Genomic DNA, 19,752 nt, shown 5'->3' with positions numbered 1-19,752 from the left:
AAAAGAGAGTATACATTTGACGTAGAAACTGTACATTGGAGGGTAGGTGGGGCCGGCGGGGGGGTGGGGGGGGGGGGGGGGGGACTGTACATTGGAGGAGGTTGGGTGGGTGGGGTGGGACACTGTACAACTGTACAAGTAAAACTGTACATTGGAATATTGACAAAACCATACTTGGTCATTTACTGTACATTGGGTTGGGTTAGGACATTTACAGGGGCCAGTTTCGAATTGCAGTCTCCCGTAGGTGTTCTTTGAGAGTGTTTTTGAAAGTGGGTAGTGATTCACATTCCTTTACAGCTTTGGGTAGGGCGTTCCACATTGATGTGGCATAATTGCGAAACGTGTTTAGTCCCTTGTTTGAGCCGAATCTGGGTTTAACATGATTTGTGGAGCTCCCTCTGGTGTTGTGATCGTGGTATTCACTGACCTTTGGGAAGTATTTTGACATGTACATGGGTACCTTGGTCGTGTAGTGTATCTTGTAGACCAGGCCCATTGCAAGTTGCTGTACTCTGTTGTCTACTCTAAGCCATCCTAGTTTGTCAAAGTGGGCAGGGGTGAGGTGGGTTCTAGGAGTAAGGTCAAGCAGTAGTCTGACCAGTTTGTTTTGAGATGTTTGTAATTTTGTTTTTAGCGCCTTTGAGGTGCTTTGGTACCATGAGGTGCACGCATAGTCGTAGTACCCTTGAATGAGTGCTCCTGCCAGAGTCTTCAGGGTATTCTTGTTTACCAGTGAGGAGATCCGGTACAAGAATCGAGTTCGTTGGTTGACTTTTTTTATTACATTGGATGCCATTTTGTCACAGGAAAGATTTGCCTCTAGGATGGAGCCCAGGTAGGTAATTTCTTCTTTCCTTGTGACAATATTGTCACCCACTGTAACTGAGAAGCCGTCGGTCTTGCTGAGTTTGTTATTTGAACCGAAGAGAATGGACTCTGTTTTGCCCATGTGTAATGATAGTTTGTTATCAGCGAGCCATATGCAGATTTTGCCTAGTTCCGAGGCTGAGGGTTTTTTCAACCTGTAACTTGTTCTTGTCAGAGACCAGCAGGGCTGAGTCGTCCGCAAACAGGAACAAGTTGCAGTCACAAGCTGACGACATGTCATTTGCATAAATTAGGAACAGTAGCGGAACTAGTATGCTTCCTTGTGGAACACCACAGCTCACTGTGAGGGGGGGGGGATAGGGTACCGTTTACCTACACCATCTGTTCTCTCCCCTCCAGGTAGGATTGCATCCAGCTCACTGATAGGCTATCAAAACCAATTGCTTTTAGCTTGTCAAACAGAATGGTGTGATTAACAGTGTCGAAGGCCTTTTGTAGGTCCAGCATGACCATGCCCGCCGCAGTATTTGCCCGCGTCCACCTCTTGTTTGATGTGGTCGTTTAAATAGAGAAGGCATGTCTCAGTGGAGTGGGATGTTCTGAAGCCAGATTGGAATTCGTAGATTCGATTTTTTTTCGCGAGGTACTTTTCGACCTGTTCGTATAAAAGATTTTCCATGACTTTCGAGATGGAGGTAAGGATAGAAACAGGGCGGTAGTTGCCTGGGTCTAATTTGCTGCCCTTTTTGTGCAGGGGTGTTACTCTCGCAATTTTGAAGTCCTTGGGGACGTGTCCCTGTTTTATGGAGAGGTTTATTATGTGTGTGATGACTGGTGTGATGGCGGCTGCTGAGTCTCTGAGGAATTTGGAGGGGATGTTGTCATGGCCAGTGGCCTTGTTCGGTTGGAGGGCGCTCAGTTTTTTGAGTACCTCATCTGTTGTTACCATTTCCAGTTTGAAGTCATCTTTGTGGACCCCTAGGTTCTTGTAGTATGCTACTATGTGTTCTACCCCATAATGCCCTGAGTGGGAGGGTAGTTTGTTTACCAGTGTTGTGGCTATGTTTGTGAAGAAAATGTTTAATGTTTTTTACTGCAGCCTAGTTGATTATTGAGTAATTTCCAAAGTTCACGTGGTCTGTTTTTGTTTTCCTCAGTTTTGTCATTGATGACATTTTTTTTTTGCTGTTTTGATCATGGAGTTTACGTAATTTCTTAGTCTGTTTCTTTGATTGATTGAAAATGTTATTAACAGATTGCAGAATGGGTACAATACAGTACAGCTCAATACACACAATTGTTAAGGGAGTGCAGACCAGAGAAAGACTTTCGTCTTGTTTACATCAGGGTCCCCCATTTTCAATTCATCATAGTGTGTATTGTACCCATGATTGATTGATTGATTGAAAACTTTATTAACAGATTGCAGAATGGGTACAATGCAGTACAGCTCAATACACACAATTGTTAATGGGATGCAGACCAGAGAAAGACTTTCGTCTTGTTTACATCAGGGTCCCCCATTTTCAATTCATCATAACATATATGACATACACGACATACAGATAGACAGTACTGCTACATCTATACATTCATGACATACCAGATTTACAAATACAGTACTGTTTGTGATACAAAAAGAGTCTAAAAAAAGAGAGTATATACATTTGACGTAGAAACTGTACATTGGAGGAGGTTGGGTAGGTGGGTGGGGGGGGAACTGTACATTGGAGGTGGTTGGGTGGGTGGGGTGGCTCAATGCTGGTGTGTATTGAGCCGTACTGTATATTGTACCCATTCTGCAATCTGTTAATAAAGTTTTCAATCAATCAATCAATCAATCAATCAATCAATCAATCAATCAATCATCATAGGCATTTTTTAATAATATTTAAATTGCTGAGAGAAAGTGAGATTGAGACATACGATTGAGTCTGGCAGCTTCACACCCAGAAATGCTAGGTCCATTTAATACGTTGTATTCATACTTTGTATTTATAAATACTAGGTCCATATAATACATTATATAAATCCTACGTCCATATAATACATTTTATAAATACTAGGTCCATATAATACATTGTATTTATACTTTGTATTTATAAATACTAGGTCCATATAATACATTGTATGAATACTAGGTCCATATAATACATTGTATAAATCCTAGGTCCATAATACATTGTATAAATACTAGGTCCATATAATACATTGTATAGGTCCATATAATACATTATATAAATCCTAGGTCCATATAATACATAGTATAAATACTAGGTCCATATAATACATTGTATAAATCCTATAGGTCCATATAATACATTGTATTTCTATTTTGTATTTATAAATCCCAGGTCCATATACATTTTATAAATTCTAGGTCCATATAATATATTGTATGAATCCTAGGTCCATACAATACATTGTATAAATACTAGGTCCATATAATACATTGTATTTATACTTTGTATTTAAACTATTTATAAATACTAGGTCCATATAATACATTGTATGAATACTAGGTTCATATAATACATTGTATAAATCCTAGGTCCATATAATACATTGTATAAATACAAGGGATGAGGCTGGACATGATGAATAGAATAGAATATGAAAATAGTGCAGTGCAATAAAATAGTTCTGAATTACTGTTTAGCAGTTTAAAACCGTCTTTACCTTCCCTGTTTGATATCCCCAGTTTAAAACTTGACAGTCTTCCTTCCTGTTTGATACCCACTTTGACCCTTCGACCCTTCGAACATCGCAAAGACGACTTCAAACTCGAAATGGTAACAACAGATGAGGTGCTCAAAAAACTGAGTGCCCTCCAATCTAACAAGGCCACTGGCCACTGGCAATATCCCCTCCAGATTCCTCAGAGACTCAGCAGCAACCATCACCCCAGTCATCACCCACATAATAAACCTCTCCATAAAACAGGGATACGTCCCCAAAGACTTCAAAATTGCGAGAGTGACCCCCCTGCACAAAAAAGGTAGCAAATTAGACCCAGGCAACTACCGCCCTGTTTCTATTCTTACCTTCATCTCGAAAGTTATGGAAAATATTGTCTACGAACAGGTCGAAAAAGCTAATCTACGAATTCCAATCTGGCTTCAGAACATCCCACTCCACTGACACATGCCTTCTCTATTTGAACGACCACATCAAACAGGAGCAGTGGCGTCGTGTGGTTTAAATGACGAGGATGCCAGTCAGAATTTATTTTTCACAACCTAGTGTGACGAGCCTGGTGGTGTTCAGGCTCGACATGGACCAAAACAAACAATTCCAATATCCACACAAGCACAATTTCAATAAATAAATATTTATTGTTCAACAGTACAAGTCCAATGGGCAATAGAGTAGTCGAATAACAGTCCATGGTCAAAACACGTTCCAGGCTCTCATACAAAAAGAGAATGTTCAATGTTTGTCGTCCGGTCCAGGGTCAGTTTCACAAGGGGGTATCTCAGCCAGTTCAGGGTCCATTAGTCTTCTCGCTTTCACCTCTCCTTCCAACTACCTCTCACCTCACAAACTCCGTATAACACTTTCTCTCCACGATCTCTGCTCCTTCCTCACCTCCACACTCTTCTCTGTCTCTCCTAGGGTTTTATGCTATGTGTGTCTTGTGTGTGTGGGGTGTGTGGGTGATCACGTGGTGCACAGGTGTATTCCATCAGTCCTAATCAACTCCTTAATTAACTCTCCTCTGCCCATGGCAGTAGTATCTCCCTTCCTCCACGTAGCCATGGGATGGGGGATGATATCTGCCACACTATGTTTTGATAATGCGTTAAACGTTGCTGTGTCAAAACCACTAATATTACGTTCAGACGGAAAATACGTGTCACTGTCAGAAAATGTCAACTGTACTGCACCCTTGGAAGCAAGCAAGCTATAAAAAGGAAACAGTTTAATGTGACTGAGTGATCTAGTGAGCTAGAATCAGAATATTCTTCTACCCATAAATAACAAATTTTTGATTAACGTAATGTTAGCTCTTGTCATTCACCCATTACTAAATCTAGCCATGCTCATTTTGGCTGTTTTCCACCATTTGTATTGCTGTCAAATATTAAATTATTTTTACTACGAAGGTAGCTTGCTATGGCAGTGAACTATAGATTGCTAACGTTAGTTAGAATTCAGCATCACAGAAATGGAATAGCACACTATTGGCATTGGTCAGCACTATGAAGTACCATAGGCTTACCTTGTCAATGGACCTGGACAGATTTGTTAAATCAGAATATCCAGTGGTGGACCAGGGATTGTTTAGTCCTGCAGCCGCTTTGTCGAGAATAAACCTATTGAATCTTGAAACATCTCCAACAAAACAATTGTCCTCTGTTAGCCGAACCAGTTAGCCATTCCAGTTCGCTTATAGTTATCAACATTAAAAGTACGTTGTCCCTTCCCGGCTCTTGCCTGAACAATGCAGAGCTGTGGTGTCTGCCTTCCTTTTGCTTTGATGAGCAATTGTTGTTCAAATTTTAATTTAGTGAAATCATTTAGTAATAGATACTCAACAAGATCTCTGTCACCTTCCATTGTTGTTAATTGATTGCTAGCTACTAAAACTTCGAACGAGGCCGTGAGGCGATGACGTTTAGCTTTTAATGTGATTTGATTGGTCTTGAACTTCTGGCCCAGCCGCCCAGGCTGTGAGGCAGCCAGATCCTAGTGGAATCCCCAGTTCATTAGGCTGGTGGGCCGTTAAGACCAACCCCATTGAATTAAGCTTGAATCTTATTGGCTAATAATATGTTAAGGGACGCCAGAAAATGAAATCCAAGCCTGGCTTCAATGTCAATCAAAATAATGCTACCAGCAGTGTACCTGGGCTGCTTCAGTGTTATAGAGAGTGGGCGCAGTTTTGCTCGTTAGGTTCATTTATCCAGGAGGGAGAACATTATTATAACTCAGAGATTAAAAATAATGATTTTCTTATTATTGTAAACTATAAAAAAAATTATATATTTTTTTATTTTAAATTGTAATTAAAAATTCTTTTTTTACTGGTCATATTTTTGGGGAAGCTTGGCTTCCCTTGGCTTCCATGAATATTCACCACTGAACAGGAGGTGGACGCGGGCAAATACTGTGGCATGGTCATGCTGGACCTCCAAAAGTCTTTTGACACTGTCAATCACTCCATTCTGATTGACAAGCTAAAAGCAATTGGTTTTTATAGTTCATCAGTGAGCTGGATGCAATCCTACCTGGAGGGGAGAGAACAGATGGTGGAGGTAAACGGTACACTGCCCCCCCCCCTCCCAGTGAGCTGTGGTGTTCCACAAGGAAGCATACTAGGACCACTACTGTTCCTAATTTATGAAAATTACATGTCGTCAGCTTGTGACTGCAACTTGTTCCTATTCACGGACGACTCAGCCCTGCTGGTCTCTGACAAGAACAAGTTACAGGTTGAAAAAACCTTCAGCTCTGAACTCGGCAGGATCTGCACCTGTCTCGCTGATAACAAACTATCATTACACCTGGGTAAAACAGAGTCCATTCTCTTTGGATCAAATAACAAACTCAGCAAGGCCAACGGCTTCTCTGTTACAGTGGGTGACAATATTGTCACAAGGAAAGATGAAATTACCTACCTGGGTTTCATCCTAGAGGCAAATCTTCCCTGTGACAAAATGGCAACCAATGTAATCAAAAAAGTCAACCAACGAACAAGATTCTTTTACCGGATCTCTTCTCTGGTAAACAAGAATACCTTGAAGACTCTAACAGGAGCACTGATCCAAGGGTACTACGACTATGCTTGCACCTCATGGTACCAAAGCACCTCAAAGGCCCTAAAAACAAGACTACAAACATCACAAAACAAACTGGTCAGACTACTGCTTGACCTTACTCTTAAAACCCACCTCACGCCTGCCCATTTTGACTACCTAGGATGGCTTAGAGTAGACGGCAGAGTACAGAAACTTGCAATGGGCCTGGTCTTCAAGATACACTACTAAGATACAAGTCAAGTCAAGTCAAGAGTTTTATTTGTCACGGCATACAAGTATACAATGAAATGCGGGTGGTCTTGCCCGCAACGATGTGCATTACAGTGGTACAAAATATATAGAATCCAATAAAAAAACAACATTGTGCAATAAACAGGTAACAGGTAACAGGTAACATGGTGTGACATCTCGGTATCTGTACATAGTTATTTACAGAGCATATAGGACATGCTAGGTAGCTTTAGTAGTGCAATACACTGTTCCTGTTGTTATACTAATTTAAAGTGGCCTTTTCTTTTGGCCATAAGTGTGCGTGTGTGCGGCATGAGTGTGTGCCCGCTCATGTTAAAGTGTTAAAGTGGCTGCTAGTGTGTGAGCATGTCGTGTGTGTGCTCATGTGTGCTTGTGTGTGGATAGTTCAGTGTTCTGTGGCACTCAATGTTCATTGTTCAAGGCTCTGATGGCCTGGGGGAAGAAGCTGAGCCTAAGCATCTCTGTCCTAGTAGCTGGGGTTCGCAGGCGTCTGCCTGACCTCAGCAGTTGGAACAGGCTGTTATTGGGGTGGTGGGGGTCTTTCATTATCCTGCAGGCTCTGGATTTGCACCTCTTGTTGTATAGAACCTGCAGGGGAGGTAGCGCAATACCCGTGGTACGCTCGGCTGAGCGCACCACTCTCTGTAGGGCCTTCTTGTCCTGTGCCGTGCTGTTTCCATACCAGGCAGTGATGTTTCCGGTCAAGATGCTCTCTACAGCTCCTGAGTAGAAGGACTGGAGTATCTTCCCCGATACACTGAACTTCCTTAACTGTCTCAGGTGGTAGAGGCGCTGTTTCGCCTTCTTTACTACTGTGTCTATGTGTGTTGACCATGTCAGATCCTCTGAGATGTGGACCCCCAGGTACTTAAAGCTGCTCACCCTGTCCACGGTAGCCCCGTTAATCATCAGTGGTGTGTGTGTCTCCTGCTGTCCTCTCCTATAATCCACGATCAGCTCCTTGGTTTTACCAATGTTCAGGAGCAGGCTGTTGTCCTGGCACCAGCGTTCCAGTACCTCAACCTCCTCCCGGTAGGCCTTCTCGTCGTTGTCCGAGATCAGCCCCACCACCACTGTGTCGTCTGCGAACTTCACTATGGAGTTGGAGCTGAACTTGGCCACACAATCGTGTGTGTAGAGTGAGTACAGCAGGGGGCTTAGAACACAGCCCTGGGGGGACCCGATGCTCAGGGTGATGGTGTTGGAGGTCTGACCCCCCACCCTGACCGCCTGGGGTCTTTCACTCAGAAAGTCCAGTACCCAGGCGCTCAGGGCGGAGCTCAGACCCAGCTCGATCAGCTTGTCCACCAGTCTGGTGGGGACTATGGTGTTGAACGCTGAGCTGTAGTCAATGAACAACAGTCTCACATAGCCCCCCTTCTGACGGTCAAGGTGGGAGAGGGTGCTGTGCAGTACCTGGGAGACCGCGTCGTCAGTGGACCTGTTTGTCCTGTATGCAAATTGCATAGGGTCCATATCACTGGGGAGGGAGGCACAAATATGGTCCTTGACCAGCCTCTCGAAACATTTCATGACCACAGAGGTGAGTGCCACCGGTCTGTAGTCATTTGGGCATGTTGGGGAGGTTTTCTTCGGTACAGGGATGATGGTAGACATCTTGAAGCAGGCAGGGACCACTGACTCCGCCAGGGATCGATTAAATATGGCGGTGAACACCGGGGCAAGCTGGTTGGCACAGGACTTAAGTATGCGTCCTGTTATACCATCTGGGCCAGCAGCCTTCCTGGTGTTCACCTGCATAAATGCTCTTCTCACACTGTGTACCGTCAATGAGAGAGCGTCCCCGCCCCCCCCGCGGAAGCCCCCCCCCCCTCCACAACAGCCGGCGCACCAGTGACGTCACTAGCCGTTGGGCTAGCAGTGCCCCTGTTTGCACCAAACCGCGCGTAGAAGGTGTTGAGCTTGTCCGCAAGGGAGGCGTCGTCGCTCCCCATGTACATGTCGAAATACTTCCCAAAGGTCAGGGAATTCCACGACCACAACACCAGAGGGAGTTCCACAAATCATGTTCAACCCAGATTCAGCTCAAACAAGGGACTAAACACATTTCGTAACTATGCCACAACTATGTGGAACGCCCTACCCACAGCCGTAAAATAATGTGAATCCCTACCCTCCTTCAAAACCGCTCTCAAAGAGCACAGATGAGTGGCTGCAATTCGAAACTGGCCCCAGTAAATGTCCAAACCCCCAGCCCTCTCTGTCTCTCTGTACTGGCGATGAGCCATGAGACTCTGGTAATGCTTGCCTGACCGCAGCAGTTCAAAGAGGCAGTCATAATAGGTCATAATAGAAAACAGTTAAACTCTTAAGCCCTAGCCATATTGTCAGAATATTTGCCTAAGAGTACATACCCTTGCCTAAGAGTGTATATGTTGTCTGTCCACTATGTTTGTTAATTTGTCATCCCCCCCCCCCCCCTATGTAAAGCGACCTTGGGTCCTCTGAAAGGCGCTATATAAAACGAAGTTATTATTATTATTATTACCCAAGTAAATGGAAGATTGCTCCACTTCTACAAGGTCCATTTGCATGTTCTTGGTATCTAGGGACATTATATGGACCTCAGGAAATGTATTCCGAGTGTCAGAAATATTGTGTCTGTTACTATGCTTGAGTAAATTTGACCAGACGTGAAAAATGGCTACTCATTCAGCACCTTCTTGAGATCAAGTGTACAGAAAATCTAAGCAAATGAATAAAGGGCAGATGATTTACAGTTTTCTTTGTAGATACAGTACTGAATTTTGCCATCCGGACACATGCAATTTTAAATATGAATATAGAATATCAGGCCTATAAATGACATTATCTATGGATCGGGCCAAATCTCCTCTTTCCAATGGCAGAGTTCAATCTGGATTTAGTACCACTAGGCGCCCGTAAAGACTGAGAATGAAATCTACTGTAAGTTACAGTTACTTTTTTGTAATGAAAAATGCTCTGCCATTTTTCATCAGATTGAGAAAGAAAGTTTTCCTAGACATTCACAGAAAGGTTCAGGTTTGTTCGACCCATGAGACATAATCACGAAAATAATGTTAAAAAATTATTGGGGTCGTGGGTGGGCGGTCTCGCTAATAAACATAGAGACCAGGAAGGGGCGTGGTTAAACCAATAAAACGATGTGATGGAAGTGGCATTTTGTAATCTTCTCATATAATACATTGTATATATACTAGGTCCATATAATACATTGTATTTATACTTTGTATTTATAAATACTAGGTCCATATCATACATTCTATAAATCCTAGGTCCATAAAATACAACATATGAATACTCTGTCCATATAATACATTGTATAAATACTACGTCCATGTGTCTAAAAAGGAAGAAGAGCAATTCTTCCTCGGGTACTGTATTATATCACAATGGCAAAACTTTTCAGAAAACATAAGATGTGACAGAAGTGACACATAAGATGTTTGCACGGCATTTTATTCAAAGGTGGAGACTTTCTTCAGTTTATGACTCATCTTCAGAGATACTGGAAGCCAATGACAGTGGTGAATCAGCAGAAAACACATGCATGCACACACACACACACACACACACACTCACGCACGCACGCACACACGCACGCACGCACGCACGCACGCACACACACACACACACACACACACACACACACACACACACACACACACACACACACACACACACACACACACACACACACACACACACACACACATACACACTACTTGAGCTGACAGGTCTTGACAGAGACCAAAGAGAAGAGTTGGAACAGTAGGAAGTTCTCAGATCTTTCTCTCTTTCTTTCGCTCTCTCTATCTCTCTCCACCCTCCACCCCCTCCTCTCTCTTTCTCCTCTGACAGAAGTGTCAGCCAAAGCTATCATCTAGCTAAACACAGGCAGTCGTCATTAAGGCTGTGTCCTGTGGTTTGATGTGTGTGTGTTTGGGGGGTCATTACCAAAGCGATTATAATGATTAGAGATCAGAGACCCCTGGCTTCAAAGCTACACTGGAAATCATAAAATATAATTGTGCATTAAATACACCGACATACCCAGCGGAGAAACAAGATCCATAAATGAAGAGGTTGAGTCATGGTTTAAGGAAGTAAACAACTTGCTGGCTGTCAGTGGTCCAGAGATGGTGTATAGGTTGAGAGCCCTGCCTCTGAAACCATGTCAGTGGTCCAGAGATGGTGTAGTGGTTGAGAGCCCTGCCTCTGAAACCATGTCAGTGGTCCAGAGATGGTGTAGTGGTTGAGAGCCCTGCCTCTGAAACCATGTCAGTGGTCCAGAGATGGTGTAGTGGTTGAGAGCCCTGCCTCTGAAACCATGTCAGTGGTCCAGAGATGGTGTAGTGGTTGAGAGCCCTGCCTCTGAAACCATGTCAGTGGTCCAGAGATGGTGTAGCCCCAGTCTCCCACACTCTTGAAAGTAGAGATCAAATATAATATACATATTTTGTTATCGAGACAGTAGGAAGGTAGAGAGAGAAGGAGACAGTCTCGATAACAAAATATGTATATTATATTTGATCTCTACTTTCAAGATTTCAAGATTCAAGAGGTTTATTTATATACCAGGGCATAGTTTCAAGTACCTCGGAGCCCACATATCCGAGGACTTGACATGGACCACACACATTGACAGTGTTGTGAAGAAGGCACGACAACGCCTCTACTTCCTCAGGCGCCTAAGGAAGTTCCAAGTCAGTCAGAAGATCCTTAGGAACTTCTACTCATGTACAATAGAGAGCATCCTGACCGGCAACATCACCTCCTGGTTTGGGAATAGCACTGCACAAGACCGTAGCAGACTACAAAGAGTGACACGTTCAGCCGAACGCACAATTGGAGGGGGGCTTCCCACCCTCCAGAACATTTACAACAAGCGGTGCAAGGGGAAGGCTAAGAGAATTATTAAGGACTCGAGCCACCCGAACAACTGCCTCTTTGAACTGCTGCGGTCAGGCAAGCGATACCGGAGTCTTAAGGCGAGCACAGAAAGACTCAGAAGAAGCTTCTATCCCCAGGCCATCAGGCTGCTAAACGAACAATAATCGCTAAACGAACAATAATCACTATGCAACAACCATCAAATGCACACAGCACACACACCCACACGCACACACTCACTCAAACAAACAACACACTGCAGCACCCACTCTCCACACTTTAGATCACACAAACACACTTACACTTTATATTTATTGATAAAGGATTTGCACTACAACTCGTACACCTACTGTGAATTGTACCTAAATTGCACCTCGTCCCATTTCTCCATTTCTGCCTTGCACTATATAGTATTGTATATTAGTACACTGCACAGTATTGTATATTGTATGGTAACTACGTCTATTCTGCATCGAACATTGTACATATGTCTAAACTGAACACTGTGACCTCTTTTTTTTTACTTCTAATTTTACTATGTTTTTATTTCATACTTATCTTGTCTTGCACAGTCTCTGGAGCGCAACAGTAAGAAGCATTTTGTACAAAAGTATTCTGTACTTCTGTATGACAACTATTAAAGAAACTTGAAACTTGAAACTTGATACAGTGAAATGCAGTTGGCCATGCCCGCTACGATTGTGCAAGAATACAATAGTAAATAATAGTAAATAGTCCACAGAAGTGATACGCCATGTGGCCCTGCCGCGTGTATATTTTCCCTAACGCACTTTCACTTCCGCGTTCGGGTTCCGCAATCTGGTTGGCCACTGACGTTTCTCTCAGCGCCAATCGCGTTACGCCTAGTTATGCCTCTAACAGCCTGCTAGCTAGCTAACGCCTAGTTCTATCACTGGTTAAGCTTGGCGACTCTTTCGAAGTTGGTTAAGGTTAGAGTTTGGAATCAGGGCTGGTGTTCTATCACCCTGCTCTAAACCAAATTCTAACCTTAACCAACTTCGAAAGAGTCGCCAAGCTTAACCAGTGATAGAACTAGGCGTAACGCGATTGGCGCTGAGAGAAACGTCAGTGGCCAATCAGATCGCGGAACCCGAACGCGGAAGTGAAAGTGTGTTAGGGAAAATATACACGCGGCCCTGCCCCCTGGTTCAAAAGCTCCTATACTTTTATAATCAAAATAATGTATACATTTTTCCATTTGGTTGTGACATGGAACAGCTGTTCCCCTTCTTGTCTGTATGAAGTGACCTTTATTGTGGGCTGCATGCTACATATACTAAAGCATTAAATCATGCGCAGGAGTGTGTTATACTCATTAGACCCCCCTAGGCGTGATCTAATGAGTATAACACATGACTTCAAGTGATTTAATGCTTTTATACAATGGCCCAATTCACCCAACCTTATTGCTATACAATAAACACACAGTTATTGAAGCATAATGGAGATTTATTCACAAAACCATCCACAGAGAAAGTAGATCCAATACTGAAAAATCACAGACTTAAATTTTTTTTATAAAATGAACGCAGATTATTATTATATTTGTTTGGTCTGACAAATTTTTTTTTTTAAACATTATCGGCTGCCTTTTTTCATTTTTTTAAGTCCGCGATTTTTCTTTTGTTTCACAATGGGTCATGACAAACCAATTACATAATCCAACATATGTGTAACGAACTAACATTCCAGTTGACTGTATCTTTTTTGGAGGACTCATTCAGACTCATTCAAAAAAAAATTATAATAATAATAATTCGGTTGTGGGAGATCTGGGGTCACGTGGAGTGTGTTATATGATATAACAACGTCTAACTTGACTGTGTGTGTGTGTGTGTGTGTGTGTGTGCGTGTGTGTGTGTGTGTGTGTGTGTGTGTGTGTGTGTGTGTGTGTGTGTGTGTGTGTGTGTGTGTGTGTGTGTGCGTGCGTGCGTGCGTGCGCGCGCGCGCGTGCGTGCGTGTGTGTGTGTGTGCGTGTGTGTGTGTGTGTGTGTGTGTGTGTGTGTGTGTGTGTGTGTGTGTGTGTGTGTGTGTGTGTGTGTGTGTGTGTGTGTGTGTGTGTGTGTGTGTGTGTGCGTGCGTGTGTGTATAACAGGCTATTATGGACCAGGAGTGCCCCATGCACCGGAAGAGTTACAACACACAGAGAGAGTGTCGTGACTTCCCTCTGAGCGACGACAGTGAGGAGGTGGAGACAGAGGAATGAAAACACACACACACACGCACGCACGCACGCACGCACGCACACACACACACACACACACACACACACACACACACACACACACACACACACACACACACACACACACACACACACATAAACACACATAAACACACTTGCAGAGTTGAAGAATAAGAAGAAAGAAGAAGAAGAGATGTAGATATTTTGTTGTTGTTTCCAAATGGTTTGTATAGTGTATAATTCTTGGCTGATAGATTTCAGGTGGCTCTTATAAGGCAAATGGAGAAGACACCCAGCCAGCAGTGCTAACAGTAGCAAGAATGACAGACACAGATGAATATGTAATATACACTGTTAAAAAAACCTTTCCAAAAGGTCTTTATTTTCATTCAGGTCTTCATCAGGAGGACAACATCCTCTCATTCTGACAAAGATTCATACGGGTCAAAATGTTTGTCTGTGGTAAAGATAAATACTCAATGAGAGCTTTTCAATAGTGTAAAATACTTTATTATTTACACTCAAGGCTGTCATAGATGAGTTTTTATAATGCTGTCATGGAAATATGAACGGGTGCAGTGCACGCGACCTGGTGAGTAACATATTACGGGGGCAAAGGCATAATTTGGCTCAACATTGTGGTGGTTATTTTGAGTCTGCTCACTCTTCTCTCTGTGCTATATATACTGACCAATCAGAGGGGCCAGGCTGTTATTGATTACTAATGAGATGCCCACATCCCCCCATGATGAACTCACAACGTGAAACCCTAAGTCGTTATATTTTAAGGCTCCTAAAAACCCTCCCTTTACTCGCAGGCATTTTCTTAACTTGTTACAGGCTGATAGGTGTCTTTTCTAAAGTGTTTATTATTGTGAAACTGCTCTTTTTTCTTTTTAGTTTGCGAAGCACGTTGTTATTACTTTGTATTGAAAGATAAATAAAGGTTTACTTACTTACTTACTTACTTACTTACTTACTTACTTACTTACTTACTTACTTACTTACTTACTTACTTACTTACTTACTTACTTACTTACTTACTTACTTACTTACTTACTTACTTACTTACTTACTTACTTACTTACGTATTTACTTTACTTACTTACTGATATATTCGATTTGGCTGCTATCTAACTTTGTTGCTAACAAAGACAAGACGAGAGGAAATTGAAAATAATTCATGTTTAACTTTCTAATTTGTTTTCCGTGTTGTCCTTTTGTTATGTTACTGGCTGTTACACATTTGTATTTGGTTTTGTTACGGCCCGGCCTAGGGGAAGCCAGGCCCCCAAGAAGCACCAGCAACAAGGGATTTGAAGCCTTTTAAAAGATTTATTTGGATGTTTTAGCTTCAGAGTGGGTTAACGGCAAAAATAATAGACAGAAGGAACTAAAGCTGAGCAACCTAAAATTACCTACTCAAACAAAAGAAACAAAAAAAACAAGTCATTATCCTAAAATCCTAACCTAAAAAAAAACTGGAGAAAAGGGATTTGAACAAAATGCTACCCACCCCTTACCGAACCTGGGGTGTTATTACTGAGCAAATCTAGAAACAACATTTCCCACAGAACATGTTGTCTGGCGGGCAGGCTGGTTGGAAGTGGAGCGAACAGGAGCTAGGGGGAAACCCAGGGGAAACCATAGGCTGGAACCAATCAGCTCCCTGGAACAACCTACACACTAGTCACTCAACCAATCAACCAAGCTGAGAGAGAGAGAGAGAGAGAGAGAGAGAGAGAGAGAGAGAGAGAGAGAGAGAGAGAGAGAGAGAGAGAGATGCACAGAGGGGATTAAAGCACATACACAAATACATAGATATTGTTCATACTATTGATCAACACTTGATGTAGGCCTACTGTACTGTAATGTAGTCATGTTGCACTAAATAAAAGCATTGCATTGCTTTGGCATCATGTGAGTCACTACAACACAAGAACGATGCTCTTTTCCATGACAACATTATATCATGATTCCATGGTAGCGATATTGGCTGTACTAAAGGAAGTACCAGGTATCACGAAACAGCCAGAGGTGTCTCCTCCCCATCCTATCTTGCAGTCCGTTACTTCTCCCTAATGATGATGAAAACTTTGTTTCTCAAAAGAAAAGAAATAAGAATTCTATTTTCCCGATTGGCATGTGTTTTTTAATGACACAATGTATTTTGAACTGAGTTTAATTGGTCTTTCCTGACTTTTACTCAACACAGACCACTGCTTCAACTTGTGCTCTCTGTTGGAACAGTATAACCTCTCACTCTGTGTCATGTCTCAGTTTAACAAGTCATAATATGGTTTATTCCGACAGTCCAACTAATATTTGTGAATATGAACACCTTTCTCACAAAGCTAAAAACAAACAAAAAACAGATAATCGTCATGCCATCAAGATGTAAAGTCTAGATCTGTTCCATAAACTATAAACAGGATGTTGAGTCTTCTTTTTTCAGACCCACAGAAGTATTGTTTGAGTTTTATATCAACATGTGTTTTCTTTCTTTTTTTTCATATGGAAAACGTGTCCTTTAAGTGTCACATGCTTCTTCCTACAGTATATCACTGTGTTCCATGTCTCTGGAGTCAATATATCTCCCGTACAGATTCATCTATTGCCATTAAAACATGTGTTATGCTTGGAAAAACTGTTGGCGTGTCAACGTGTGGTTATTTGACTATTTTCTTTATTTCTTTATTTCAGATCCTCATTAGTCACTGCCTCAGCAGCGACTATTCTTCCTGGGGTCTGGATCCAAACATATAAAATTAAACAAGAATAATCAATAAAACAACCTAAAAACATAACAAATATCAATAAAACACCAATAAAATATACAAACAAACTAAACAGAAAAAACTAAAACGTGCTCAAAAACAGCACGACATTCCATACACTCATACTCTAATACTCCTCATAACCACTAGACAAAGACATTCCAAATCAACACATAACCTAACACAAGAACCCATTCATTAGACACAGATTAGACCCAACAAAAATCAATCTCTTTCTGCATTACAGCCACGTGATGTAAGACAGCGTTTAAAAGGGAACAAATCCGACCTTTGTGATGTATTCCTTTTTCTTCTCCTTCTTCTTCTTATTTATTTGTATTATTGTCTATTATTTTCTATTATTATTATATTTTTTTAATAAATGTTTTCATTAGAGACCAACATAATAAAGGACAACTATAATTACTATTATATTTTGTCTCTACTTTTTCCCCTCTCACCCTTCACAACTGATTTCCCTCCCATAACCCAAGGTGCATTTACAAAGATCCATTCAAGTTAAAGTAACTACATGTACAAAGATCCATTCAAGTTAAAGTAACTACATGTACAAAGATCCATTCAAGTTAAAGCAACTACATGTACAAATATCCATTCAAGATAAAGTAGCTACATGCTCCACACCTTGACAATACATGCATTGAATTTCAATTAAATAAATAAATAAATACATTATTAATTAATACATAAGTGAAAGGGGTTATGAATACAGGAGGAAATAAATAAAAACAATGAAGAGAAAATAAAATAAAACAACAATGTCCAAAATTACAATAATACACCAACATTTCTGGATTGCATTCTGCTTAATTGCATCATGATTCCATGCTCACGCCATGGGACCAGACCATAGCCACCACACCACTAGGTCAGCCAAATAATGGTAGTGATGCACTGATACTGGTATTGGTTCGATACCAGGCCAAAATAGAATATCGTAAATCAGAGAACCTCCCCGGTACTAAAATCCAACACCAAGAAACATGATCAACATGCTAAAAATCAAAGCAACTTGACTCACTGCAATATTTGTCCGATGACCCCCAAAATTACAATCTGAGTCTTTAAAAGTAATGGATCGGGGTTGGCCAATACCCAAAGCCCAGGTATCAGTATCGGATTTTTTTTTTGTTATTTTAAGGTAGTAGAAGAAACAGTCAATTTAGGGGGAGGGTTGCTAACCTTTTGAAGTAAGATGTCAAGTTAAATGTAATTTCTTGGTTGATCCCCTAATAAAGTATTTAATCTTTTCCAATCTGAGGAAACGCATCAAGTCACTAAGCCAGACAGGTGCTTTAGGTGGTTTAGCAGATTTACATTCCAACAGGATATTATTATTATTTCTTAAAAGATTTGGAGATAGAAAAAGAAAAAATAGGGAGAGAGATTAGGGGGGTTGGGACATTTGACATATATACATGAACCAGACTTAAAACTCTGGCACTGCAAGCACAATCCCACATTGAGGGGGTCCAGGGAATGTGATGAAGCTGAGGAGAGTGAAGGAGCCAGGTGTTATCCCCCATCCACCATACCTGACCCTTTTCATCTGGTTACTTATTACACAGGCCATTGTTTGGTGTTCTGGGTGGTGGCCCACCAGTAAAACACATATCACGAAAACACTGCTGTGATCCACATCATGGTGCTCTTGGACCAGCTGTGGACAGATCAGAACATGTAGATTTACTGAAGCGGAACCACGTTGTATCCCCTCTGGCCTGGGATCAAATCCTGCCAGAGCCTTCTCTCCTGTCTCTTCCCTACTCTGTCTCCCTATCAGTCTTCTCTCTTGTCTCTTCCCTACTCTGTCTCCCTATCAGTCTTCTCTCTTGTCTCTTCCCTACTCTGTCTCCCTATCAGTCTTCTCTCTTGTCTCTTCCCTACTCTGTCTCCCTATCAGTCTTCTCTCTTGTCTCTTCCCTACTCTGTCTCCCTATCAGTCTTCTCTCTTGTCTCTTCCCTACTCTGTCTCCACATCAGTCTTCTCTCTTGTCTCTTCCCTACTCTGTCTCCCTATCAGTCTTCTCTCTTGTCTCTTCCCTACTCTGTCTCCACATCAGTCTTCTCTCCTGTCTCTTCCCTACTCTGTCTCCCTATCAGTCTTCTCTCATGTCTCTTCCCTACTCTGTCTCCCTATCAGTCTTCTCTCTTGTCTCTTCCCTACTCTGTCTCCCTATCAGTCTTCTCTCTTGTCTCTTCCCTACTCTGTCTCCACATCAGTCTTCTCTCTTGTCTCTTCCCTACTCTGTCTCCCTATCAGTCTTCTCTCTTGTCTCTTCCCTACTCTGTCTCCCTATCAGTCTTCTCTCCTGTCTCTTCCCTACTCTGTCTCCCTATCAGTCTTCTCTCTTGTCTCTTCCCTACTCTGTCTCCCTATCAGTCTTCTCTCTTGTCTCCTCTCTACTCTGTCTCCCTATCAGTCTTCTCTCTTGTCTCTTCCCTACTCTGTCTCCCTATCAGTCTTCTCTCTTGTCTCTTCCCTACTCTGTCTCCACATCAGCCTTCTCTCCTGTCTCTGCTCTACTCTGTCTCCCTATCAGTCTTCTCTCTTGTGTCCTCTCTACTCTGTCTCCCTATCAGTCTTCTCTCTTGTCTCTTCACTACTCTGTCTCCACATCAGTCTTCTCTCCTGTCTCTGCTCTACTCTGTCTCCCTGTCAGTCTTCTCTCTTGTCTCTTCCCTACTCTGTCTCCCTATCAGTCTTCTCTCATGTCTCTTCCCTACTCTGTCTCCCTGTCAGTCTTCTCTCATGTCTCTTCCCTACTCTGTCTCCCTGTCAGTCTTCTCTCTTCCCTACTCTGTCTCCCTATCAGTCTTCTCTCATGTCTCTTCCCTACTCTGTCTCCCTATCAGTCTTCTCTCCTGTCTCTGCCCTACTCTGTCTCCCTATCAGTCTTCTCTCTTGTCTCTTCCCTACTCTGTCTCCCTATCAGTCTTCTCTCTTGTCTCCTCTCTACTCTGTCTCCCTATCAGTCTTCTCTCTTGTCTCTTCACTACTCTGTCT

At 42.2% G+C, this 19,752-nt stretch overlaps 1 protein-coding gene across 1 annotated transcript in view; it reads left to right on the top strand.

The window, feature by feature from the left end:
- The window catches only part of slc18a1 (solute carrier family 18 member A1), a 37,576-nt gene extending 23,601 nt beyond the window's left edge, over positions 1–13,975 (top strand). The window contains exon 17 of the mRNA XM_084312989.1: positions 13,858–13,975. Within this exon, the coding sequence (XP_084169115.1) occupies positions 13,858–13,968 (111 nt within the window). The 3' untranslated portion in view covers positions 13,969–13,975. The remainder of the gene's footprint in view (positions 1–13,857) is intronic.
- The last annotated feature ends 5,777 nt before the right edge of the window (positions 13,976–19,752 follow it).

Source organism: Notolepis coatsorum (assembly GCF_963971535.1).
Source record: "Notolepis coatsorum genome assembly, chromosome: 1".
NCBI lineage: Eukaryota > Metazoa > Chordata > Actinopteri > Aulopiformes > Paralepididae > Notolepis > Notolepis coatsorum.
This window is presented reverse-complemented; position numbering and strand designations above follow the sequence as displayed.